This window comes from Molothrus ater, chromosome 8 (assembly GCF_012460135.2).
Source record: "Molothrus ater isolate BHLD 08-10-18 breed brown headed cowbird chromosome 8, BPBGC_Mater_1.1, whole genome shotgun sequence".
NCBI classification, from domain to species: Eukaryota; Metazoa; Chordata; class Aves; order Passeriformes; family Icteridae; genus Molothrus; species Molothrus ater.
The window spans coordinates 3,885,941-3,913,194 of record NC_050485.2 but is presented as its reverse complement, the minus strand read 5'-3'; the positions used below and the strand labels follow the sequence as shown (position 1 = coordinate 3,913,194).

Sequence of the window (27,254 nt, the reverse complement as noted above, 5' to 3'; positions counted from 1 at the left end):
TCATTTCCAAGTGAAAATTTACACAGAGTGTATCATTAACAAAAGGAGGGATGCAAAAAAGCCCTGCCTGTGCGTCATGCCACGGGATGCTGGGAGGTTGGGATTTGCCTGTGGGGCTGGCAGTTCCTTGCTAGCACTGCCTCCTGTCCCTCCCAGAGTGGTCTTTGCTCCTTTGCTCACAGCTTGGCTCGGTTACAGCTCCATGTGTCAAAAGCTTTGTCTGCTGAGCGGGTGCCAGAATGTGTTTGGAGAGCAGAGCTTGAGGAAGGAGTTGTTTTACACAGATTTGATTTGATTTTCTGTTAGCTGCAGCACTTTGTGGCTTGTTGAGATGAGCTTTTTCTGTGCATTGCTGGAAAGCAACTGTCTGTACCTACATTTCCAAGACTTTCTGACCTGGAGGTCTTCGTGGCCTCTCTGGCAGAACAAAATGTTTTCTTTGATATCAAACTGTATTTTAGCTTCCCATTGTGCAGAAAGTGTGCTAGGGTGGGAGGTGATTTTTGTGGCCTGCCCAGCCCTTCTGATGGGAAGATCATTAGGCTGTGTTGCCAGTAAGCGTGGGAAGAGGAGGAAAAAGTCATTTTAGAGGAGGGGTTTTTTACAGGGCTGCTCTGGGGGTCTGAGCTGGGCACCTGCCATGGCTGGGGCAGCTCATTGCAGCCCTGGAAATGCTCATTGCATCTCTGGAAAGTTGATCTGAGACCCTGGGGATGGATGTGAGGGATGTGGAGCAGCCTGAAGTCCAGAGGAGCTGCTCTTCAAACAAATGTTCATTTCTATGTCTTAAATATTGTGGGAGCTGAAGTCTTCATCTGCTGCTGGTCTTACTCACCACTACCCTTCTGTGGTTGTAAAACTGGGGGTGATGCCACCCTCTGAGAGATGCTGGGAGTTTGCATGAACTTCTGAGGGACCAATTAACAACAATAATCTCCAAGGAAAATGTGGAAGTGTCCTTGGACCAGCCTTTGAGCAGCGTGGAATGACCAAGGGCTGTGCCTACACCTGCTTTAGGGAGAGGTGGGGAAATGCTGAGCAGCCACTCATTCACAAGGGTCCAACATCCTTGGTGCTGATTTAGGCCAGGGTCTAGGTTAACCCTGTGTGCACTCACACATTAAAAACCCATCTTGCAGCTTGTAGGGCTCAGATAGACAGGAAGAAGTCCCCACCTTGCACTTGTCTCCTGCAGCTGCTTTTGTAGAGCAGCACATTCAGTGGTAGAGCAGTGAAAACAGCCCTGTCTTCATCCAGCAGGAATTCTGAGGGGACTGAGGGGTGCTGAGTGAGGGGAGGGTCTGGCCTTGTCTGTCGTTCCCAGTGTCATTCCCAGTTCTGAGGGGACTGAGGGGTGCTGAGTGAGAGGAGGGTCTGGCCTTGTCTGTCGTTCCCAGTGTCATTCCCAGTTCTGAGGGGTGCTGAGTGAGGGGAAGGCCTGGCCTTGTCTGTCATTCCCAGTGTCATTCCCAGTTCTGAGGGGACTGAGGGGTGCTGAGTGAGGGGAAGGCCTGGCCTTGTCTGTCGTTCCCAGTGGCAGCCAGGAAAGAGTTTATGGCTGGGACACCAGTGCATTGTCCCCCGTTCCCACTGATTTACAGCCTGAGATATCAGAGGCTGTGCCTTTCCTCCTGATAGTCCTTGATAAACTTTCCTTCCATGAATTCATCATCATGGTTTTTTCCAGCTTAGTGAACTTTTGGCCTGCCAGGCAAAGTTCCCCCATTTAAACGTGTCCTGTGTGGTGCTTCTGGCTGAGCTCCCCTCAGCTCCTTCCTGCTGCTGCTTTTGCACTTTGAAAACCCTCAAAAAGCTGCTGAGGTGGACAGAGGTGTCCTGTGGCCTGCTGGTGACCATTGACCCCACAAAGTCAGGCACATGGGGCACAAGAGAGCAGGTTCAAGGCTGGGCATCCAACCTGAGGCAGGGAGAGGCACACACTGGGAGCCCACCAGCTTGGGCTGCAGTCCAGCTTTTTCCTTTCTTCAGGTCCTGCAGAGGAGAAGCCTCACAGAAGAATGAGTTCTTTTACAGAATCATAGGATTATTTAGGCTGGAAAATCCCTGCCAGCCCATGGAGTGCCAGCTGTGCCCAGTGCCCACCTTGTGCCCAGCCCAGAGCACTGAGTGCCACCTCCAGCCCTTGCTGGGACACCTGCAGGGCTGGGCACTGCAAAGCTCCCTGGGCAGCCCCTGCCAAGGCCTGAGCACCCTTTGCATGCAGAAATTGCTGCTGCTGTCCAAGCTGAGCCTCCCCTGGCCCAGCTTGAGGCCCTTTGCCCTTGTCCTGTCCCTGTTCCCTGGCAGCACAGCCCGGCCCCCCCTGGCTGTCCCCTCCTGGCAGGGAGTTGTGCAGAGCCACAAGGGCCCCCTGAACCTCCTTTGCTCCAGGCTCAGCCCCTGCCCAGCTCCCTCAGCCCCTTCTGGGGCTCCAGCCCCTTCCCCAGCTCTGTTCCCTGCTCTGGAATCAGAAATAGATGAATTTTAAAACCTGATGAAACTGCTTGAAACACAGATCCTCTGTAGCTCCTGCTGCTTGTGAAACCCCTGGAGCTTCTCTAAAGACAGAGGATTTCTTTCCTGAGGGATATGTTGGGCATGGTAAAAGGGGGTGTCTTATCCCCATGTCATTGAGACCTGTTCTCAGGTTGAGGGTGCCTGTCCTGCCAGTGCAGGAGGTGGGACATGTACAGTGCCATATTTACCATAGAGAACCACAACCCACAAATTAAATTCCTGACTCTCATATTCAGGGGGGAAAAAATAATTATTTACATGTGGATACAATTCCTACCTGGAAATCCTTTTGATACTGAAGTTAATGTGTAGTCAGAATCTGTACCTTTGCCCTCTTTTCCTCTTGTTCCTGCAATCTGAGGGACTGATACTCAGTTTCCCATTTCTGTAGCCAGATCTTTTTCTCCAGGAGAAGGCAGAGAAGCAGGGCTGTGTGTTCTGGGTGGTTTTCCTGGCAGCCATCAAACCAAGGCAAGTTCTTCTGCAATGTCAAACCCATTGTTTGCAAAAGGAGCAGGGGCCCAACTGCTCAGGTGGGTTCAGCTGGGGGAGATAATTTATCAGAACTGCTCTGAATATTCAACTTTGGGCCACCATGGAGGGGTTTCCTGTTTAAATTGTTCTTTTTGACAAAATGCTTTGTTTGTTAAATATTTGTTGCCCCTGCAGCTGTCCCTTGAGATTTCAGGAATGAAAACGGGGAGATTTGTTTTTATAACATCTGTCCTGGCCTTCCAAGTTTATCCCAAAAATGCAGGAGCACAGGATGAGTCAGTGGCTTTTCTGCATCGAGGAAATGAGAGCAGTGACATCACTTCATTCCAAGATAAGGAAACGCCTGAGCTGGGAGCCCTCAGAGAGGCAGATTTCAATCCCCAACTGCTGATTTGGACTCACAGTGTAGAAATCAGCATCTGATTTGGGAAGTTACTGGAACATGAGCCTGATTTTGTTGATTTTCTTCTCTTTTTTTGTGTGCCAGTGTTGTATAAAACTTGATTGTGACAACCCAAGCTGTGTGAATTTATGCCAAGAGAAAAAATATTCGAGCTGCCGTCAGCAAATAAGGTCTTGCTAAGAGCTCAGAAATTCTTGTGGCTTAAGAAAACATGGCTTCAGCTTAAAAATCTTGTGTTGGTGAGGTTTGGCATCTGCAGCTGTCTGTCTCCAGGCTGAAAGGCTGCTTGTTTTGGGGCACTGGGATGGCTCTGCTGCTCTCCTTAAGGTTTTGTGTGCTACGTTCCTGGCAGGGCCCTGGGGGTGATGCCAAAGGAACAGGCAGAGAGTGCCAAGGAGAGCCTGAGCCTGCTGGGCTTTATGCAGAAAGGGATCCCAGCCCAGCATCCTGCCTGAACTGGCAGGGCTGGCAGCCCCTCAGCCTCAGCAGGGCTGGGGGGACACACCAGTGTCACTGCCCAGCTCAGCCTGGAGAGAAAACACAGTTCCTGTCCCCTCCAGGTGCTGGGAAAGGAGACTCAGCCCTGGGCAGGGAGCAGGGGGACAGCGGAGGGGAGCAGGGAGGTGGTGGCACAGCAGGGACAGCAGCATGGGAGCAGTGGGAAGGTGGTGGGCAGTACAAAAGATGCTTGCAAGGTCCCACTTCCCCATCTGGGCCTGCATCCTGGGGTTAAACAGGCAAAATTCCCAGGGTAATTCCTCCTTGCTGGGGTTTTCCCTTGGGAAGGAATGGGGCTGGGTTTGCAGCATTTTCTGCCTTAGTGCAGTAAATGAATATCTGGGGAAAGTCCATAGGGTTTGGGTTACAAGAGCTAAGCTAGAGCGTGAGAGATGCCAAGGTTTCTCATTGTTCTTCACTATGATTGTAATCAAATGTCTGCTTCCACAGACAAAACCCCCATTTTCCCTCTCTTCCTCCTTTTCTTTGGAGTATCAGTTTTGCTCTTCTTCAGCAAATGCCTCTTTTACAGGAGGTTTTCCCCTCTGGTTGCTCATGGATACAGTATCACCCTTTTGCCATGGCAGCCCTGGTAAAAGAAAATAATTTTTTAAGGAAAACTTTGATACATGTAATTTTTTTATGTATCAGATGTAACTGGTAGGAACAAATGTTTTAATTTTATTTTTTTTTCAGTATGCTGGCAGGAGTTGGGAGGGTTTTTTTAATGATAGAGTAGCTCACTCTCCTGAGGCTTAGGGAAGTGTTTGACTTCAAACTCAGAAGCACAGAATCTCCTGGGCTAGAAGGGACAAGGATCATCAAGTGCAATTCCTGACCCTGCACAGGACACCCCAATAATCCCTCCATGTGCTTGATCCCACTGCTTGCCTGTGAAAGTGAAGGCTTGCTTGATCATTCCATCATTTTAAAAGCCCATTCTACCATTTGCAAATAGGATCAGCTGCAAACATTTCAAAAGCCTCTATTTTTATTTAGCTCTAATTTTTCCTTCCTGCAGACGTGTCCAGGCTGCTGTACCAAAATAGGGTGTGTGTGAAAAGCTTGACTGGAAAAAAATGAATCATATTCCTGGTGCTGTGAGCTTGCCCTGTAAATAAAAAGGCAGCTGGGGGAGTCCTGACCCTGCCCTGGCTGTTGGGTCAGGGTTTCCCTGGGGCTCTGAGTGCTGCCAGCTGGATGCTGGTGCTGGTGCTGAGTGAGCACGGGGCTGCTCAGCCTCAGTGTGATTTCAGGAGTGAGAAATGAAATCCCTCTCCAGAGCAGGATGCTGCTGCAGCCTGCCATGAGTGCAGCTCCTGGACAGCTTCCAGACCCGTGTCTGTGCCAGCTGCAGCAGGCAGGGGTGAATTGAGGGCACCACAAGGACATGGGCTTGGATCTGATGGGCCACCTTGGCTTTCTGGTGCCTCATCTCCTTCTGCAGCATCACAGAGCTCTGCCTGCTCTGGGTGGTTGAGCAAGGGTGTTGTGCACTCAGGAGATCTCTCAAATGTCCTGCTCAGCTCCCATCTGTCCTTCATTTCCACCTCTCAGCTCTGGAAGGTGACACTTGCAGGTGGTTCTTGCCTTGCTCCCACTCGTGACGCAGCCATGGAGGTGCTGGTTGAAGAACTGGGGATGTGGAGGCAGGAGGAGGTGCTGCCCTAAGGACCAGAGTTTATATTTGAAATCCTACTGGGAGATGGCAAAATGTTCATGCAATTTGTTGGGACAACCCTAAAGCCAAAAGGGCAACAGAGCTGGGGAGGGGTTCTGATGAGGAGCAGCTCAGGGAGCTGGGGAAGGGGCTGGAGCCCCAGGAGGGGCTGAGGGAGCTGGGAAAGGGGCTCAGCCTGGAGCAAAGGAGGCTCAGGGGGACCTTGTGGCTCTGCACAACTCCTGACAGGATGGGGAAGAGCCTGCAGGGCTCAGGCTGTGCTCCCAGACAACAGGGACAAGATGAGAGAAAACAGCCCCAAGTTGTGCCAGGGGAGGTTTAGATTGGATATTAGGAAACTTTTTTTGTAGAACACTGGAGTGGGCTGCTCAGGGGAGTGGTGAAATCACCATCCCTGGAAGCGTTCAAAAAACATCTGAATGTGGCCCTTGAGGACATGGTTTAGTGGTGAACACTGTGGTGGTGCTGGGTTGATTGTTGGACTTGATGATCTTAAAGGTCTTTCCCAGCCTTAACACCTCCATAAGTCTATGATTATAAATGTCTCTTGTCTGGTGCATTTTCTATTAAATGTGCAGTGGTTCTGCTCCCAACAAGCATCAGTGATGTCTGGGAGAGGCCCCACAGACCTCGTGCTTTTAACTGTCAGATGAGAGGAGAAGATGCTCCCTGATAAGATCTCCTTGAGTAGTCACACATCATTTGTGTGGGCAAGCACAGCTCCTCCTTTCCAGGGTCAATTACCTCAGGAGGAGCTGAGGTCACTCTTTGGGATGCCATGAATTGAGCAATGGTGGCTCTCAGAGCAGAGGACTCTGGTGGTTCCTGATTTCCAGCAAGATTCTCCTCTCTCAGAGGCCCCATCTCAGGAAAAGCCTTCTGCCTCTGGCTGCAGCCTGCTTTCACACAGCAGGGCAGCATCTTGGGGAAAGCTTCTTCCCTTGGCAAACTAAGCCAAGAGACCCTTGACAGGCAGCTCAGTCAAGCCTGATCCTAAAGATCTTGGTGTCTCCCTGTTTGCCAACCTTACGGAAGGTTTCAGTAGGAGGGAGACCAAAACCAGGGTTTGGTTTCTTGGTCTGCTGCAGCCTCAGCCCAAGGTTTGGAGCGATGTGTTTGTTTTTTTCTCATTTCCTGGATGAGGTAAGGCAGGGTGGGCTGAGCACTGAGCTCATCCAGACAGGGCCAAAGAGCAGTTTTCCAAGGAACGGGGAGAGTGTGGCAGTGTCATCTTTAACCATCTGTCTGGCAGGGGATGCACAGCCCTTCTTTGGAGATGCTGCTGCTGGGACATTTATTGATTTATTGCCTTGTTTGGGGCTGAATTATAAATCAGAAGTTCCTCTCCCAAACCTCATTTCCAGACTATTCCAAGACATGCTTACCAGTGTGCTAAACTGTCCCTGCTTTAGGGCCCAGCATCCAGGTGTTGATGTTGTGGTGATGATTGGATTATCTATTTAAATATGGTTGATTTGCAGTGACAGGGTTAAAACCCTGAGAATCAAATCAGCAGGACAGCCCTGCATCTGATTAAACCTCCTCCACTGCTTCTCTCTGCCTCCCAACCATCTTGCAGGATGTGCTGTTCCTAGACAAAATCTCTCCAGGATTTGCTGTCAGGCCATTAATGATCAGTTTTCCTGGTGCCTTCTCTCTTTCTACCACACTTCAGCTCTGGCTTCCCAAACCATTCCTAGCTGGTGGATGATGAGGTGGGGAGTTGGTCTTTCCCATTCCCAGCTAAGCAAGCTCCCAGCCCAGCCATCCAGTTGCTCAGGGTTGGGAAGAGTTTCCTGGGAAGTTTATGAAGAGAGAGCAGAAAAACCTGAGGGATTTGGTACCATCTGGAGCTCCCAGCAGGTGGGAGAGGTGTGACAGTGCTGCTGAATTGCAGAAATGCCCTCAGTGCTGCTTTCCCAAGCTCCCAAAGGTGCCAGTGTGCAAAATAACAGCTCTGAGATGCTCACCCAGCACAGATTTATGGCACAGCACCCTGTACTTAGAACAATCTCCTTACATCAGCCATGTAGGAATGTGCCAGATCCTGCATCCTCCCGAGGCACGGACATTATCGTGGCTCATCTCCTGTGGGACACAGCCTGAACTCCTGGGCATGGGAGAAAATTAATCCATGGTGCTGCTGTCTCACCTTGAGAGCTCAAAATATTCAAACTTTTGACAACCCCCCACAAAAAAAGCCCACAAAAAGCAACAAAACAGAACAAACCACAGAAACCCAAGTCTTAAGCTAATGATCTTTTATTCTCTGAGTCACAGGATGTGGAGCATTCACTCACCTTTTCAGGGGCAGGTCTAGAGATGTTTTGGGTTTTTTATAGGAGCACAGACTGGTTTGTGTTGAAGGGACCTTAAAGGCATCCAGTTCCACCCCCTGCCATGTCAGGGACACCTTCCACTGTCCCAGGCTGCTCCAAGTGCTGTCCAGCCTGGCCTTGGGCACTGCCAGGGATCCAGGGGCAGCCCCAGCTGCTCTGGGCACCACTCCCCAACCTCACAGGGAAGGATTTCTTCTGTATAACTAACCTCAACTTCAGTCTGAACCCATTCCCCTTGTCCTGTCACTCTGATGAACAGTCCCCTTCCAGCTTCCCCATAGGCTCCCTCAGATACTGGAAAGTTCTGTGAAACCTCCATCCAACCTTCTCTTCTCTCTCTGGATATGTATCCAGGATATATTCATATCCTTGTCCCCTCCTTGTTCTTTCCCTTGTGTGCCTCAGTTGGGAACATCATCCTCACAATGAACAAGGTCTTGTGGATATTTCATGTGCAACATTCCTTGTCGAGGTGCTGTTGCTGGAGCTGCAGGGCACAGCCAGGCTGTTTCACCTGCAACTCTGTGGATACTCTGGGGTCAGCAAGGTTAGGAAGCACCAGAATTAGGAAGTACCAAAATTCAGGCCTCTGGCTCAGCACTGTGCTTGGACACATCAGAGGTTGTTTCCTCTGCCTCCCATCCCATGTCTGCCCAGCTCAGGGCTGCTCCTGCCCCAGCTGCAGTTCTTGTGTTACACAGCCAGTAAATTAGCACCTGAAATCACTCTTGTTTTGCAAGCCTGATTAAAATAATAGCTGAGGCTGTCTGTGTTTGAAACTGTCGAGAAGGCAGGGAGGGTGTCTCTGCCCAGGCTCTGTGTCCTGCCTGCCTGCAGAGGGATCAGTCACCTGGCAGAGTCACCTTCTCCCTGCTGGCACCCAGGCATCACCACCAGAAACACCATGGGCAGAGGCAGAGAGCCTCCAAAAAATGAGTCTGTGCTGCTGAGACAGAAATCCAACTCACACCAAAGCACCATGTGAACCACCACCCTCATGAATGAATTTGCATTTCTCTCCCATCTGTTTGTCCCAGCAGAAACTTCCTTTCACCCTGAGAGCAGCCAAGGTAACAGAAGTGCTTTGTTCTGCTCTGTTTTCTCAGGGATCCACCAACGTGGTTTACCAAGCCCACCATGTCAGCAGGAGTAAGAGAGGACAAGTGGTCGGCACCAGGGGAGGATTCCGAGGCTGCACCGTTTGGCTCACAGGTATTTTTGCCAGGCTGTCAAATGAAAGCCTGGCCTCACCTGTGAAACTCCATGAGTGTGGAACTCCATGAGTGTGGCTGCCAGGTGGGGATTTGGGATCTGCAGGAAACGTCAGCGCTCCCTGCGAGCCGGGAATTGCAAAACATCCCCACGTGGGAAACGCAGACACGCGGTGCTGGCGCAGCAAGATGTTCTCCCTGGCAGCTGCTGCCCAGAACTAATGTTTTGATGGATTTCCCAGCTGCTCTCAGGCTCCTTTGAACATGTCAGAGGCCCTCGGGGTAGCACTTGTTGTTCCCAAGTGTGTAGCTGAGGAAGCCTTGGCTCCAATCCAGCCAGTCTTTGGCAGTGGGACGTACCCGGAGTTGTCCAAAACGCGGATGTTTTCATTCAGGAGCAGTGGGAAGTTCATTGGGACATGTAGGTCTGCTGGTTTGAGGCAGCACGAGGCAGTCACCTTGTCTGGAGAATAAACACTCCCAGCCACAGAGGCATGCTGGAAGCAATCCCTTACATTGTTTTGTTGCCCTTCTCTTCTGCCTTGAAGTGTAAACTCATTGTTTGGGGATTAGGGGCTGCTAGAAAGGACAACTGCATCTCGCATTTCTAATATTTAGACAAGTCTGTCTTTTGCTAGTTGTCCAGTTGTTCCTTTGCTAGTTAAATATTGGCATTTTCTTTGGCTGCTGGAGGATGTTGAAGGACGTGCTTGGAAGGATTTGTAAAGCCATTCTGATTTACCTTCCCATCACCTTAGTTTGTAGATGCTGGATTAAAGCACATTTCTGTTCTGTTCTCCTCCTCAATTTTGAAGTGCTCAATCTGCTTTTCTGAAGCCAAAAGCCCAACCCCAGGCAATTTCCTTCCTTTTTTGAGTATTACTCAAAAATCTTGTGTCTGAAAGATTTGAGCTCCCTGGCTGATGATTATTCTTTGAAATACACTCCTAGAGAAGGAGGTGATGGGGGCCCTTTGCTGCTGGAACCTGTCCCACTCCACATGGTTGCAGCAAGAGCCTCTCCTTGGGTTCAGAATGGGAGAGCAGCTGGCTCTTGACAGTGGGAGCAAGGGGAGGAGGAGGAAGATGAGGAGAGACCTGGAGGAAGCAGCATCCTTTCAAACCTCCCCTGCTTCCTGGAGCCCAGCACAGCCCAGCAAGACACACTGCTGGGTTAGACCCCTCCAGAGCTTGGGCTGTAGATGCTTTTCTCAGGGCATTAATGCCACCCCTCCAATAATAAGGGTTGAAAAGGTGAAGGGTCACCTGTGAAGGTTCATCCTTCATCTGTGAAGGACGAATCCAACTTCCTTTAGGAAGAAATGAGGTAGAGAGCTTCAGACAGAAGGAGTTTGGCCACCGGTGTCACTTGTATTCACTCTTTTGACCTCAAACCTGACCCCTCACTCTTCTGCCTCCCCCAGGCCTTTCTGGAGCTGGCAAGACAACCATTGGCTTTGCTCTGGAGGAGTACCTGGTGGCTCATGGCATCCCCTGCTACTCCCTGGATGGTGACAACGTCCGGCATGGCCTGAACAAGAACCTGGGCTTCTCGGCCCAGGACCGCGAGGAGAACATCCGGCGCATCGCCGAGGTGGCGCGGCTCTTCGCCGACGCGGGGCTCGTCTGCATCACCAGCTTCATCTCCCCCTTCACCAAGGTAAGGGTGTGAAGGTCCTGCTCTCTTCTCAGCTTCACCTCAGATGATGAGGCTGGCTTATGGACAGGGTTTCCTAAATGCACAAACGCTCGGTAGAACGCCGCTGATGCGCAACCGCGCGCAGTCACTGTTTGGAGGGCAGCGGCCTCCCTGGATAAATTCAGTGCTGCACATTGATGAAAAGTTGAGTTTAAGATTTCCCTACTATTAACTCCTCAGAGGTAGAAAAGAGTCACAGAAGCAGCACAGAGGTAAATGCACAAATGCTCGGTAGAGCACCACTGATGCGCAACCGCGCACAGTCACTGTTTGGAGGGCAGCGGCCTCGCTGGATAAATTCAGTGTTGCACACTGATGAAAAGCTAAGAGGAGTTTAAGATCTCCTTGCTATTAACTCCTCAGAAAAGAGTCACAGAAGCAGCAGCCTGTCCTAGACCTCTCACTGGTTTTTTGGAAGATTTGACTACGATTTTCACTTCCGTAGCTGCTGTTATCAGGGTGATGCAAGCAGTTCCTTTTTTGGTAGAATCAAGGAATCACTGAGGCTGGAAAAGACCTCTGAGATCATCGGGTCTGACCGTTTTCACGTAGGGCAGATAATTATTCACAATCTAAAGTTCTGCTGTCCTGTCTAACGAAAAAGTCTTGAGATTTTACATGGGAAAAGATGAAAAGAGATCAAAGTTGTAGATTTTAACAAATTTTTTTAAAGTATCTTTAAAGAAAAGGAGGAAAGTGAGATGAAAACCCTTATTAGAACTAGTGTACATTGATTAAATCTATAGGAAAGATTAATTTAATTGTGTCAAAATCCAGGGAGGTTTTTCTTCTGCAATTCAGATTTTTCCCATCTTTCTTCTAACAGGATCGTCGAAACGCACGAAAAATTCACGAGGCAGCTGGACTTCCTTTCTTTGAAATCTTTGTAGATGCTCCTCTAAATATTTGTGAAAGCAGAGATGTGAAGGGCCTGTACAAAAAGGCAAGAGCTGGAGAGATCAAAGGTATGGAGGAGTGAGTTCTTATTTTGCCTTTTGCTTTCCAAAGCTTTGGATGCCTTGTCCTGGCAGTGCCACAATAGGGGTGGGTGTCTAAAGGCCTTTTGTAGTGCACAAGAGGATCCTAATTCCCCTAATCTTACTGTCACAAGTGCCACTTGTTGTACCCAGCATGGTTGAATGCTCCGTGGTTGTTTGTACAGTGTTCTTGGCTCTAAGGCACTGATTATTCTATTAAACAAATTTAATTTGGGGGTTAATTGTCCGTAGGATTCACGGGCATTGACTCAGAGTACGAGAAGCCCGAAGCTCCCGAGCTGGTGCTGAAAACAAACGATGCATCGGTGTCTGAGTGCATCCAGCAGGTCGTGGAGCTCCTGCAGGCACAGGTGAGTCACTTGTGTGTCACCATCACTGGCAGCCTTGGAACCCTGCTTTGGGACACTGCCTTTTTGGTGTTCCCCTTCAAAACAGTGTGTTACAAGTGCTGCCTGTCCCTGTCTTTCAGAACATCGTGCCCCAGGGCTCAGTCAAGGATGTTCTGGAGCTCTTTGTGCCTGAGGACAAACTCAGCAGTGTCCGGGCTGAGGCAGAGAAGCTGCCAGCACTGGAGATCACTAAGGTATTGTCACACACAGCTTCTGACACTATTTAGCTGCTCCAAGGATGGAAGCTTCCAGGAGGATGTTGCCAAAGGGGCCTGTGTTCTTCTGATGGCCCTGACCTTCTGTGGCTGTGGTTTATGGTGAGCTGAGGTGGGATCCTGGTCCTCAGCCATTTTCTGCCATGTGTGCTGCAGGGTGTCAGTCTCCTCTGCTGTGTTATACAGCCCCACAAGGACAAGCTGCCAGAGGGCAGGGGTTGGTGGGATATTGGCAGGCCCTGGCACAGAGGCTGTGGCTGCCTCTGGATCCCTGGCAGTGCCCAAGGCCAGGCTGGATGGGGCTTGGAGCAGCCTGGGATAGTGGAAGGTGTCCCTGCCCATGGCAGGGGTGGGATTGGATGGGCTTTAAGGTCCCTTCCAACCCAAACCAGTCTGGGATTCTAAGTTGTGCTGTGAAAGTGTGAGAGTCTGGCTTTAAAAGCCTCAAGCTACAATCCCCTGTGTCTTTCTCCCCCTTATGAATGTCCTGTATTCGAAGCAAAACAAAATGAAAATGCTGTTTCAGCAGAAAGGAAGGAAAAGCAACCTCTGAGTGTGACAGGAGTGTGACCCCTTTGGGTTTGTTTTGCAGCTGGATCTGCAGTGGGTGCAGGTGCTGAGCGAAGGCTGGGCCACTCCTCTGACAGGATTCATGAGGGAGGCTGAGTACCTGCAAGTGCTGCACTTTGGCACCCTGCTCAACGGTATGGATCCCCTGTGTCCTCCTGTCCTGCCTTGTGGCACACTCCTGAAGGTGGCCAAGGTCACCCTGCTGTGGTCACAGCCCTGGCTCTCAGCTCTGACATCTCTCATGGTGCTGCTCAAACCTTCCAGGAGTTGTTGTGTGGCTCTTGTTGAGCTTGGCTGTACCAGGGTGTAAATAGAGATGCAAACCCAAGGCCAAGGAAGCAGGGAGGCTGCCAGGCTCAGCTGGAGGTGGGAGGAAAAGGCAGCTGCTTCTTGGAAACAGGAGCAGAGCCTGGTTTTGCCCCTCACCCCCTTTCCCTGCTTCTCCAGCATGTTAGCTTGAAGTAAATCTGATTTATCTATGCATTAGCAGCCTGCTAGAGGTGCTTCATCCCTGGAAGAGGCAAAGAGGGCTCAGGTGATGCCCATGCACAGCTGGGACTGGGGCACAGATGTTTCCACCCCGTTTCTCAGCTGTGGATGCTCTTGCTGTGACTTCACCTGCACATGGAGTGCTCATGTTGGGGTTTGTAGATCCTGGCAGTGATCTCTGCAAAGGTCAGCAAGTCCCTTTGAGCCTTACATGTCTTCTAGACAATCCTGTGGTCCCACAGGGCAGAGATTTGCTGCTGTTGCTGAGATTTGGGCACAGAGGCAAAGCTCAGGACTGCTCACTTTGCACTGTGGGAGTGTCTGTGTGTGGGGGCCCTGCTCCCAGACACACCATAGCCTTTCACCTCCTGCCCAGTGTGCAAACAGCATTCAGAAGCACATGTCCCTGTTATCAGAGCCTCCTCTGTGGTCTTTGAGCTGCCTCTTGTGCCTGGGGAGGTCGCAGAGTGCCCTGGGATGGCCACGTTGCTCCACAGCCCCGTACTTTGTGCTGAGGGCTCATCCCAGAGCGGATCAGGTTTTGGGGTGCCCCCCCAAAGCTGCCAACAGCCCTGAGCACATCTCCTCTGAGCTCTGTGGGCAGGTGCTCAGGGTTTGTAGAGCTCTGTGGGGAGCAGAGACAGTGGCCAGGAGAGAGAGCAGCTTTGCAGGGGGATGAGCTCTCCAGAGCGAGCTCTGAGTAGCAGGGGGCAGCAGCATCTGGAGATCCTGTCTCCACAGGGGTTTCCAAACTCAGCATCAGTGTGGTCAGGCCCTCAGGGTGGCATCTGAGTGGGAGAGAGAACACCAGCTGCTCCTGGAGAAGCTTTGGGAAGTGGTGGAGGGCTCCATCTCACTGGTGTGGCACTGCCAAGGAGAGGCTTGAGCCTGCTCTTCCCAGAGCCATCGTGCCCTGGGCTGGCTGATAGTCTGAGCAGCTCCTGTGGGTTTTTGGGGACACTTGTTCAAGCAGCAAATCCCTCCTGGATGCCCCAGCAGGTGGGTGATGTGCTTTGTGTAGGGCCACCAGGAAGGGGGTGGATCTGCAGCAATGCACCAGCAGCCTGTGACACTGCCAGGAGGGTTGACACTGACACTGGAGGTGCTGGATCACGCTTTGAGGCTGTGGTAGGACCATGGCCACTCCAGCAGGAGCTTTTAAGTGCTTTGAGTCTTGAAATGGTTTCTGTAGCGTGCCCCTGAGTGTTAATTATCTTAATTATGTTTGTGTTCTCCCAGGAAAGAGGCGCTTGGGAGCTGGTATGTATGGAACTGTTCTCAGGCTCTGCACGAATTACCTCAATTGAGATTCTTTTTGACTATAATTTTTTGAGATTTACCAAAAAAAAATCCCAAAACCCCTTGAAATTACTATGAAATTATTCCAGCCATGGCCCATTTATGATCCAGGCAGTTCTGACACACCCCGTGTCCCAGGGACCAGTCTGCACAAAGATCCCAGTTGTGTAATTTTGTAATTACCTGCACTGGAGTGATCTCTTGTTACCTCTCCATCCTGCATTTGGAAGTGGAGCCTGAAGATCCTCACTTTCAGCAGCATTTGTTGGTTTCATAATGCAGCTTTATTTTTTTTTCCTGTGCTGGCTTAATTGACTGATCATTATTAATATGATTTAAATGTATGAAGTTGATATTGATTGGATCCCATGTGAATATAATTATGATTATTCATTGAAATTACTGCCTGGCAGATGAATGATAGCCAGTCATGAATTTAAAGTAAATGCAAATATTTTCATAAAAATTAAAGTAAAAATCTATATCATAGCCAAAATCCTCAAATTAAGACTCTCAAGGGTCCAACCTGATTTCAGTCAGATCAGAATAAGTTGAATCAGTGATTTGTTTGTGACTGGAAATCCATCAAAGAGACCAATTCTCCTGTAATAACATTGGAATATTGTTAATATCCAAATATCCAAGGAGAAGTGGGAGGACCTCAGTGGAACACTGGGAAATTGGGAGGGTTGGGTTATAATCAACATGATTTCAAGCTATTTAGGGACAACACTGAAATTAGAAACTAGGTGTGCACTTACAGACTCAGACAGAAAACAGATTAAACAGTGCAGAGATGTAAAGGAGGAGGAGTAGCAATATAGAGATAGCCAGGAAAAAACCCAAACAAGAGAAAAGCAAAACAAATTAAAACTGAGTGTGGTGGAAGAGGCAGCCCAGGAGGTGTGCAGGGAATGGGGTGCTCCAGGGAACACCAGCCTGGAGCCATCTCCACAGAGGTGGTTCTCCTGGAGGAGAAGGCATTTTCCAAGCACCTTGAAATTTTTCAATTTATCCAGGGTTGCATTTTGCCAGCACATTTAAATTTTTCACCTTCACAAGGAGCTAACGAAGAAGAACCAGGGGAAGGGAGAGTGGAGGAACTGATGAGATGCTCCAGGTATCCTGGAGACACCTCTGGCCCTTAGATAAGGAGCTTTTGTATTCTGCTAACATCACCATTTGTTAGCAGTGCAGAGAAAACTGCTGCAATGACTGATTTTCCATGCAAACCTCTGTTTCCTGTGCTCCCAGGGCTGCTTACAATGCTTGTCCATGTAGGAGGGTGTTCAACCCTCCCCTCCAAGGGTTGTGAGCATCCCCACGGTGCTGCTGGTGTCCCTGTGTCCGGGTTTAGGGTAAATTTGGGAGAAAACCTCCAAAGGGGTTCCTCTAAAAAGCAAATTCAAGCAGCCCTCCCCCAGCTGGTTCAGGAAAATATTTCCTTGGAGAAAGGTGGAAAAAAACCTGTTTATTTAGCGGGCAAAACATTCACCAGCAGAAAAAATGAACAATGTTAAACAATAGAACCTCTCGCTGTTCTGAAGAGATGGCAAACTCAGAAAGTCCCTCTGTGGGCTGTGGCTTGGCTCACTCAGTCTCTTATCAGTCTCTTATCAGTCCCTCTGGTGCTGGAAATGCTGTGGCCCATGCCCAGCCTGGTGGGCCACAGGTGGAGCTGCTGGTGCTCTTCTGGGTGCTCAGTCCAGAGCAGGTTCAAACGGTTCCAAGAAAAAGAAGAAACACAGTCCAGGGAAATTTTCTGCCTCAGCTAGCTAGAAACTAACTAAAAGCAAAGGAGAGCTCTGTCCTGCCATCTGTCTGTGCTGCAGACAGCACAGCTGTGGCATTCACATTCTCTGATAAAATCCCTTCGCCCAGGATTTTCTCCTGGGAAGCTGAGAAGCCTCAGAGTAAAAGGAAAACAATTCTTATCTCATTTGCTTCTCCTGTGTTGTGCTCACATGTGGAATGTGTTTGGAGATTGTTTACCCACAGGATTGTTCATTGCATTCTGCTGGGAGTTGTTTTCACTCTTTGGCCAATTGGGGCCAAGCTGTGTTGGACTCTGGAGAGAGTCACAAGTTTTCATTATTATAATTTTAGCATTTTAGTAAGTATCTTTTCTGTTTTCTTTGGTATAGTATAGCATTCTTTAATACAATATAGTATTATAGAGTAATAAATTAGCCTTGTAAGAACATGGAGTCAGATTCATCATGAATGATACCTGGGACATTCCCAGCAAATACAATAACACAGTCCAGGAGCAGGATGCAGGGAGCAAGCACAGTTTGTGATAACAAACTCCACGCTCCTTTTCTCCTCCTTTTGCTGACAGAACCAATCTTAAAGGTGCAAAACTTATTTCTGGGCTAAACAGAGCATACAATTCATCACCATAAAGCTACACCAGGACATCCTACAGGACACATAGTTGCTGCAGGGTGCTGAGCTCTTCTCTGTGTCTCTGGGCAGACGGTGTGGTGAACCTGAGCGTGCCCATCGTGCTGCCCCTGTCAGCAGAGGACAAGCAGTAAATCTGCCTTTGCTGGGTTCAGGGTGTCCCCAGCAGGCTGCAGGGCCTGGATAGTGCAGTCCTCTCCGGGACAGACTGTCTGAGCTCCCAAGCAGCCCCCAGCCACAGGCAACCTTAGCAAGCTTGAGTGAGATCAGCTCTTTAGTGACTATCAGCTCATTGTGATTTCAGCCCTTCAGCTTGCTAGGTGCCTAGGCAGGCAGACACAGGGAGAGAGAGGAGAAGGCTGTTTGGAGTTCCACAGTGATGTCTTTATTGAGTCTTCTGAGAAGGGTTCCAGTGACAGCTCTTCTGCCAGAACCGGGCTAAACCAGCCCTTTATATAGGGTACAGGGGGATCAGAAATGGTCCAATGGCAAGGGGTAAAGGAAAGTGACCTACAGGGTTACAGAGAGATAAACAGGGGTTCCAAAAGGCAGAAAAGGGTCTTTCACCATGACTTGGCATTTCCTATCTTTAGGCTTCTGCACGCCACAGGGCCCTTGCAGAACCTTGCACACTGCAGGGTGCTGAGCCCCTCTCTGTGTCTCTGGGCAGACAATGTGGTGAACCTGAGCGTGCCCATCGTGCTGCCCCTGTCAGTGCAGGACACATAATGGCTGCAGGGTGCTGAACCCCTTCTCTCTGTGTCTCTGGGCAGATGGTGTGGTGAACCTGAGCGTGCCCATCGTGCTGCCCCTGTCAGTGCAGGGCACACAGCAGCTGCAGGGTGCTGAACCCCTTCTCTCTGTGTCTCTGGGCAGATGGTGTGGTGAACCTGAGCGTGCCCATCGTGCTGCCCCTGTCAGTGCAGGGCACACAGCAGCTGCAGGGTGCTGAACCCTCTCTCTCTGTGTCTCTGGGCAGTGTGGTGAACCTGAGCGTGCCCATTGTGCTGCCCTGTCAGTGCAGGACACAGAGCAGCTGCAGGGTGCTGAACCCTCTCTCTCTGTGTCTCTGGGCAGTGTGGTGAACCTGAGCGTGCCCATTGTGCTGCCCTGTCAGTGCAGGGCACACAGCAGCTGCAGGGCGCTGAACCCCTTCTCTCTGTGTCTCTGGGCAGATGGTGTGGTGAACCTGAGCGTGCCCATCGTGCTGGCCCTGTCAGCAGAGGACAAGCAGCGTCTGGAGGGCAGCGCAGCGCTGGCGCTCAGCTTCCAGGGCCGCCGGGTGGCCGTGCTGCGCCGCCCCGAGTTCTTCGCGCACAGGAAGGAGGAGCGCTGCGCCCGCGTCTGGGGCACCACCTGCCCGCGCCACCCACACATCCAGGTGGGTGCTCAGCACTGAAACCTGCCCAGGGCATGGAGAAGGGAACTCTGCCAAGGTTTTGGGTGCCAGCTGTGAGAAATTGTGCCTGGCTCCAATCCGGCTAGCTGTGGACCCAGCTCACATCGTCTTACGTAGGACAAGAGGCGCTCCACGTGGGGACTGAGTCCTATTTTGTATCCTAGATTGGAGAGCACCAGGTCATCCAGGTGACTCCCCAGGTGGAAAAAAGAGGGAGTGGTCTTCTCCCAGAGGGATTTTGAGCTGAGGGGAAGGGGGCAATGTGATACAAGTGAGGAGGGGCAAACCAGGAGGAGAGCACCAACACTGAGGCTTAGCGAGGGAAGGGGAGGACCATGTGATGACAGAATACAAATCATGTGAACAATGCAAATTACCAAACACCCTGTGCAAATAACTAAATAATTATTTAGTGCAATACAACACTGGTGGGTCCTGCCTCTCCCTGCCGTGAGAAGTAGGGGCCTGGGGGGTGTGAAACCTGGCCAGGGGATGGAGAAGTGAACTTTGCCAAGGCTTTGAGGGCCATGAGCTTCCAGTCCAGCTCTTTGCTGGGAACCAGCCCATCCTGAGCAGGCAGGACTGATTTTATTTGGCCACCAGCCCATCCTGAGCAGGCAGGACTGAATTTTTTGGCTTTTCCCTACAGGCAGCCAGCAGGGTTGGTGTATTTTTGCAGCTTCTCTCTTCCCCCTTAGTCTGTGGCAGTACAAGGAGCATAGTCCCTGGGAAAGGGGAGAGCTCTGGCTTCCACACAGTGACTTGAGCTTTCTGCCTAAAAAGGCTACAGCTGTGGTAGTCCTTTCCCCTCCCTTAAAATGACTGGTTTAATTAATGAGCAGCAGGTGTGTGCCTTGCAAGAGGCTCATTCCTCTGTGTATTCCCATGAGGAAAGCAGAGGGGGAGCTGGAGGAAGGTCTTGTGCCTTCCTATAGACTGCTGGCTGCCAGAGGGGAGGCCAGCACCCAGCTGGGTGGGGACTGGGTGGCTGCTGTCCCACTTGGTGAGGTTTTGCTGCCCATGACATTCATTCACATGGTCACAGCAATGATGTTTTCCACCTGAGAGAAAGGAAGCTCATCCTACAACAGGGTTGAGCCTCAAACTTTTCAAAGGAGACTGGGAGAAGGAGGAGTGTGCTGTCCCCTTTGCACTGAAGGTGTGTGTAATTCCCAGATGGTGATGGAGAGTGGAGACTGGCTGGTTGGTGGAGACCTGCAGGTCCTGGAGAAGATCAAATGGAATGATGGGCTGGACCAGTACCGCCTAACCCCGCTGGCTCTCAAGCAGAAGTTCAGGGAAATGAATGCTGGTGAGTGCCCTGGGTTACACCACTGACAGGGCTCTTCCTGCCCCACAGGGCCTTGGTGTGATCCATGACTTGGTCTCAGCATTTCCAGGTGGCTTCTGGATGCTCCCAAAACGGGGTTGTTTGGGAGGGTGAGCAGTAAAGGGGACTCAGGGCATGGCACAGGTGGCACAGGGGCTCCTTGGTTAGGGCAGTGCTCGTGATGGGCTGTGTCCCCAGGGGCTGCTCTAAGGGCTGGGACCCTGCTCACATCCCCCCTGGCAGGTCAGATCCTCTCTGCACTGACATGCCTTCACACCTGGGGAACAGCTCAGGTGTCTCCTCCCAGCTCTCTGTCCCATAGAATCCCAGAATGGTTTGGGTTGGAGGGACCTTAAAGCTCATCCCATTGCACCCCCTGCCATGGGCAGGGACACCTTCCATGCTCCCAGGTTGCTCCTGCTGGTGGCCCCAGCAGGATGGCAAGGGTCAGACACCCACCCTCACTTTGGGGAAAGAGCATGGGCCCTCCTGCAGGTGCCACTGAGCTTGGGGAGGTGACAGATCACTAAAGACATCAGTGCAGGTGTCCAGTGCTGTGCACAACCATTATAGGAGAGCTGATAGGGCTGAAATCAGCCCCAAAGGAAATGAATGCAGGGAAAATAACCTTGGCAGGGCGATGTGTGTGTGTGTGAAACACTCAGGGCCTTGTTTGTTTGGAGACAGGGCACACACATGTCTGTCATGGTTGAGATCAGACACACACAGCTCTGTCATGGCACACACAGCTCTGTCATGGCACACAGGGCACACACACAGCTCTGTCATGGCACACACAGCTCTGTCATGGCACACAGGGCACACACACAGCTCTGTCATGGCACACAGGGCACACACAGCTCCCTCCAGGCTCTGTGGAAGCTCAGAGTGTGGCAGTGACCCCAGTGATGCCCCCACCTTTCCCTTGCAGACGCTGTTTTCGCCTTCCAGCTGCGCAACCCCGTTCACAACGGGCACGCGCTGCTGATGCAGGACACACGGCGCCAGCTCCTCGAGAGGGGCTACAAGAACCCCGTGCTGCTGCTGCACCCTCTGGGGGGCTGGACCAAGGATGATGATGTCCCCCTGGAGTGGCGCATGAAGCAGCACGCTGCTGTGCTGGAGGAGCAGGTCCTGGACCCCAAGTCCACCATCGTGGCCATCTTCCCCTCTCCCATGCTCTACGCCGGCCCCACGGAGGTAAGGCAGCCCTTGGCTGCTCAGCAGGGCAAGGCAGGCAGCCTGTCCATGGGGTTGTGCTCACAGCCTGCCTGGAAAACCCCAGGAAGGGGCTGGAGCTGTGTCCTCACTCTTGGCTCCCTGCATGGTTTGCCTGTGTTTGCTGCTGCAGCGTCTTTGCAGAGAACTCTGCTCCCATCCATCCCCTCCTGGGCTGTGGAGGGCTGGGGAGAAGGGATACAATCAGGCTTCTCCTTATTCTGGCAGGCAGGGAGGTTCATTTGAAACCCCTTCTGTCCCTAAATCAGTGGGATGAAAGGGGCAGATGCTGAACCTCCCCTTCCATGTGCTGGGCATCACCACCTTGGCACACCAAAAATTCAAGCGACCCAGCCTATAGGAATGTGCCCCTTGTTGATGGAGTGCCAAAACTGTCCTTTGTCCCCTTAAAAAGGAAAGAAGCCCAGAAGTTTCTCTCCTCAATTAGGTGAAAAGACAGCTCATAGGATCTGGGGGGGCTTCACCTCAAACTTAAGGACAGCTAATTGGGCAGGAGCCAAAAAGTCCCACCTGAGCAATTCACTAGAAAAAGAAGAGAACAAAGAAACAAATGGCTTTTGTGAGGTGTTTCACCAGGAGCAAGAACCTCTGGCACCTGGCTCAGTTTTTCTCTTTACAGAGTTTTGTTATTTTGCCTTTTATTAAAACATTTTTGTTCCCAACACTGCCACAGAAGCCATCCTGCTGATTTTATGCCTTCTGAGGTAGCTGAGCTATCTTGGGTGTGAAACAGATCTCCAAGAGCTTATGAGACCTGGCTTGAGGAGACCCCTATTTCACCAGCCCAGTTCGCTCTCCATGATGCATAAATTCCATTCAAACCCAGGATTCTGTCTGGGCAGTGCCAGCTTCTTCCTCTGAATCCTGACGTGTCTTCATGGCTGAGTGAGGTAGGATGAAATTAATTTCTTCTGATAATGGAGCAATAAACTCTTTTTCTCTGAAAGATGTATGTGTCCTGTGGCTGCTATCTCAGTGGGAGTACCTCATTCCTTTCTTTAAAAAAATATCCCACATATATAGCTTCAATTTTAACATTTTGTTATAACCTAAAACTATATTTACCACACTACTTAAGAGAATTAATACAGCATAAGTTTCTAACACAACACATATGTGAAAAATGCGTATTTTATGATTGGCTTTTCGCAAATGTTCAAATGAATATTGTGTGTGTTGTGTTAGAAAGTAATGCTGTATTAATTCTCTATTCTCTATTAAAATATAGAGAATATTAAAAACTATTAAAATATAGTTTTAGGTTATAACAAAATGTTAAAATAGAAACTATGCTATCTGGGATGCTTTTTTTCCAAAGAAAGGACTTGCACCAGATAGCAGCCACAGGACACCTGAATCTTTCAGTGAAAGAGAATTTATTGCTCCATTATCAGGAGAAATGAACTTCTTCCCACCTCGCTCAGGATTGGAGATTAGGATTAGGAGGAATAAGTTGATGATGACCAGACAGAATCCTGTGTTTGAATGGAATTTATGCATCATGGATGAGGTGTATGAATATGCAACAGGCTGTTGCTTTTAAGGGTTAATCCTCTGTTAATGTGGGTCCTTTTTTGGGCTTATTTTGCCCAGAAAAAGGTACCCAGACTGTCCATATGTTTCTATTTTATGTCCTCTTTGTTTCTACTGTCTCATATTGTCCTAATCCAAATTATCCAAATTATTATTACTCCAATTGTATTACTATTTTTACAACCATTTTATTACCATTAAACTTTTAAAACTTTAAAAACAAGCAATTGGCGTTTTCCACAACATATTCGTTTGAATATTTGCAAAAAAGCCAATCATAAAATATGCATTTTTCACAAAAAAAAAAAAAAAAAAAAAAAAAAAAAAAAAAAAAAGCCCCCAGTGCCTCCCTGCTCCCTGTCCCCCATCCCTCAATCCCTGTGTCCCCTCCCTGCAGGTGCAGTGGCACTGCCGGGCCCGGATGGTGGCGGGGGCCAACTTCTACATCGTGGGGCGCGACCCGGCGGGAATGCCGCACCCCGACACGCGGCAGGACCTGTACGAGCCCACGCACGGCGGGAAGGTGCTGAGCATGGCCCCCGGGCTCACCTCCGTGGAGATCCTCCCCTTCCGAGTGGCTGCCTACAACAAGCTCAAGAGAGCCATGGATTTCTACGACCCCAAAAGGTAAAGGCGGCCGCGGTTTCTTGGCCGCGCGGGGTTTGCGCGCGCCGCGGGCTCGCGGAGTTTTGGGGACAGGGAAGAGGCCCCAAGGAGAGGAATGGGGGCAGAACCTGGGAAAGGCACCAGTGTGTTCCACCAAGAGGTGTCACATGAAACTAAAGTGCCACCAGGGAGGAAAGGGAACACAGCCTCCCGCAGCTGGGAAGTGTTGTGGACACTGCAGCTCCTCTGGGATGAGGAGCCCTGGGGGTGACTCGGGCCTGTGCTGCTGGTGAGGGTCCCCAGGATGAGGGAAGAGATGAGAATCTGACTCCAAGTTCTCAGAAGGCTGATTATATTATATTATATTATATTATATTATATTATATTATATTATATATATTATATTATATTATATTATATTAATCATATATAATATTATATTATCATATCATATCATTTGGAATGTAGTCTGGACATTGTTTACCAACAGGTGAATGCTTGATTGGTTCCATATGAATTGTTTTTAATTAATATGATATGTATATAATAGATATATACTATGTTATATTATATAGTAATTAATATAAATTATATATTGTATTATATAATATTATATATTAATTAATATATAACATTACATTCTATTACATTATATTATAGTCATATCAATGCTGTACTAAAACTATACTCTAGAAAAAGAAAAGATACATCAGGAGGCTTAACAAGAATGATAATGAAAGCTCAGGACTGACTCCTCACAGTCCGACACAGCTGGCTGTGATTGGCCATTAATTAAAAATAATTCACATGGGACCAATCAAACCTTCACCTGTTGGTAAACAATGTCCAGACTACATTCCAAAGCAATCAGATAATTACTGTTTTCATTCTTGTCTGAGGTTTCTCAGCTTCTCAGGATAAAAATCCTGAGCAAAGAGGGTTTTTCAGAAAATATCCTGGTGACGTGGGCCAGCTGAGCTGATGTCACGTGTCTCTGTTTCACACAGGCACGATGACTTTGACTTCATCTCAGGAACACGCATGAGGAAGCTCGCTCGGGAAGGGGAGAACCCCCCAGATGGCTTCATGGCTCCCAAAGCCTGGAAAGTCCTCACCACCTATTACCAGTCACTGGAAAAAAAGAATTAACTCCTCCTCCTCCTCCTCCTCCTCCTCCTCCTCCTCCCTAGAAATACCTGTATTAATAGCGAGCAATGATCGATTGATTCCCTGTGACACAGATCACTTGGCATGACCCTGGGCTTTTCCTACCTGGGTCAGTGTTTTTTACCAATCAGAAATTCTTTCAGCCTGATCCTTCTCCCCCTGAAGCTGCTGGTGGTGTCCCCATGGAGTGGAAGGGATGGGGAGAGGGCCCTTTGTTCCCAGCTGGCACCAGGACGTGCCACGGTGCTGCCAGGGCCACGCAGCAGCTGCCAGTGCAGAGGGGACCAGGATAAATCCTGCCCATGCCCTGCCTGGAGCAGAAATGAAGAAGTGCCCTTCCACCTTGTGCCTTAGACAGTTTTTGCTAATTAACAGCAGAATCTTTTTAATGCCTCTTTTTATACAAAGGACTTTTTAAGATCAGCTGTGACCACCTCCAATTCCTTGTGGCTGAGCCAACTCCTCACTGCTTCCTTCCTTCCTTCCTTCTTCCTGCTTGACCTCTTTGGTCAAACAAATCCTGGGCTGAGCATTGCTGTTGCTCCAAGTTCAGGAGCCTGTGAGGATGTGCCATGGTGATCCCTGCACTCTCAGCTGGGGAGCCTCTCCCGGGAGGCACCATGAACCCTGAGATCCTGAGAAAGCTCTGCACAGCAAGGAAAAGTCAGGGATGCTGGCACTGTGCTTCCAGGTGTCCTCCCAGGGGGCAGGATGGGATCTCCCTTCCCTCTGCCCACACTCCTCCCACCCCAAAGGCAAATCCGAGACAAAACAGCAAAGTCACAGCACCAGGTGGGTCTGGAGAACCGGCTGAGAGAGGCTGCAGCTCCTGCCCTCATGCACACCTGTGTGGGTGCAGGGGACCTGATTTATTCCGTGGGGACAGCCCGAGGATGGCAGGAGACCCTTGGTCCCCAGCCCTGTGTGCTGCTGCTGCTGAGCCGAGAGCCCGGCGCTGCCCCAGCCCTGGCTGTGGAAACTCACGGCGGACATTGACGCCTTCCCCACCCTGACCCCGGCACGGACTCTGGCAAGGCCCCGCCTGAGGCTTTTCTGCTGGCTCGCAGGAGCCTCCGAGGTGACAGAGCAATGACACAACGGCGACAGCACAGCCTGGGGCGCTGCCGGGGCTGCCAGGGCCGGGGCTGGTCCCGCCCGCAGCCCCGCTGGGCGGTGGCAGCAGAGCAGAGCAAGCAGAACTCGCTCATTGCTGCCTCACTCCGGGGTTTTTGCACCTGGCCGTGCTCAGCAGCGGCCCCAGGAGCCGTCGGGATGTTCCCAAGGAAGAGCAATCAGCGTTCCTCTCTTCCTGTGCTCCTGTTTGAGTTCCAGCTGGATCCATGCTCACCAAAACCAACCTGCTCCTGCTTGGTACTGTGAGCTACAACCTGCTCTGCTGTGGGCAGGGCACACTGCCCAAGCCTTCATCTATCACTGGAAAATATCCTTGAAAAAGGGCTTTTTGGGTGGCTTTTTAAGTCTTTTTTTTTAAGCATTTGGAGGAAATCTGTGTTTTACCCCAAGGCAAATGCTGCAGCCTCCGTGGGAGCTGACAGAGCACCAGCACCAGCCTCACCCAGCCAGGGCCCAAAAGTGACATTCCCATTTAGGATTTTTAAGGAGTGAAACAGCACTGTTGGTGCTCATCATGAAATAATCCTGTCCCCTCCAGTAAATCCAGGTGGTCACAGCAAAACACAGATGTTGTTATCATTTTAAACCAGAGTAGTGTCCTGATTACCTCTGATTAAAGCACGTGGACTGGGGGGTTTATAGTCTATTTATTAAAGACATGAGACTGGAATTTGTACCTCAGCTGATGCATCTCATGATTTAATATATTCTGAACTCGATACTCTATGAAACACTCACTTTTAGTACAAATAAATATTTATATGTGTAAGTAGCTGTCACTTCGTGATTTTTGGGTGGAGCTTTGCTGGAAGCTGGCTCAGCCTGGGCAATGCTGTGCAATCCCTGGAGATGTGAGAGAGGAATTGGGCTCTTCCCCCCTTCAGAGAGGCAGGACCAGGTGCTGAGGGTTGGACCAAGCCTCTGGAGCCACGGGATAAAAGCAGCCACGTTCAAAACCCTCAGCCTTTGGAGGAAGCTGCCAGAGGGTTTGTGCTTCAACAAGGACTCCCACAGCAGCAGCAGGAGTGGACACGTGTGGAGTGTTCCTGGAGAAGTGGGAATTGCAGTCCAGCTGCAGAAATTTCCCCACAGGAGCAATCAGAAAGAACTCCTGGTGCCTCTTCAGCCAGGGCCCCGATGAGCTTTGGGCAGCAGGGAAGGGCAGCTCCAGCCAGCAGTGCCCAGGGCTGGGATTTTGGAGACACCAGCAGGAGCTCAGGGCTCAGGCAGTGACCAGGGGCTGTCCCCGGGTTTGTCCTGCTGCCCTGCCCTCCCTCGGGGTGACATTAACCCCCCTGAGGACACACTTCGCACTCAATTAAAGCCAATTAACACCTGCCTGCGCTGCGGTTTTAACAAGGAGGAACCAGCCTGAAAATAAAGTACCAACAGCCCTCCAGCATTTGGTGCAGTCTGATGTGCAGCTGAAGAGCCAGCAACGTGTACTACTGCCCTTTAATCCAGATATTTCCTGGAGAAAATGAAACTCTGGGTGATATGGGGCAGCATCGCTGTCATCAGCCACTGGAGGAAATGAGAAGCACCCAGCACTAGAGGCAGGAGGTGCAGGGGAAGCTCCCAGGCTGGCATTCCTCAGCTGTCACTGTCCCAGCTGCTCCAGCCTGGCCTTGGGCACTG

The 27,254-nt window shown here is 50.4% G+C and overlaps 1 protein-coding gene across 1 annotated transcript in view; it reads left to right on the top strand.

Annotated features, from left to right (window-relative positions):
• PAPSS2 (3'-phosphoadenosine 5'-phosphosulfate synthase 2) overlaps positions 1-26,385 on the top strand; it is a 30,552-nt gene extending 4,167 nt beyond the window's left edge. Inside the window, exons 2-12 of the mRNA XM_054515591.1 lie at positions 9,040-9,145; positions 10,568-10,803; positions 11,669-11,807; positions 12,072-12,190; positions 12,310-12,423; positions 13,037-13,163; positions 18,384-18,589; positions 19,784-19,919; positions 20,869-21,137; positions 23,107-23,336; positions 24,323-26,385. Coding sequence (XP_054371566.1) covers positions 9,040-9,145; positions 10,568-10,803; positions 11,669-11,807; positions 12,072-12,190; positions 12,310-12,423; positions 13,037-13,163; positions 18,384-18,589; positions 19,784-19,919; positions 20,869-21,137; positions 23,107-23,336; positions 24,323-24,464 — 1,824 coding nt within the window. The 3' untranslated portion in view covers positions 24,465-26,385. The remainder of the gene's footprint in view (positions 1-9,039; positions 9,146-10,567; positions 10,804-11,668; positions 11,808-12,071; positions 12,191-12,309; positions 12,424-13,036; positions 13,164-18,383; positions 18,590-19,783; positions 19,920-20,868; positions 21,138-23,106; positions 23,337-24,322) is intronic.
• Positions 26,386-27,254: the final 869 nt, after the last annotated feature.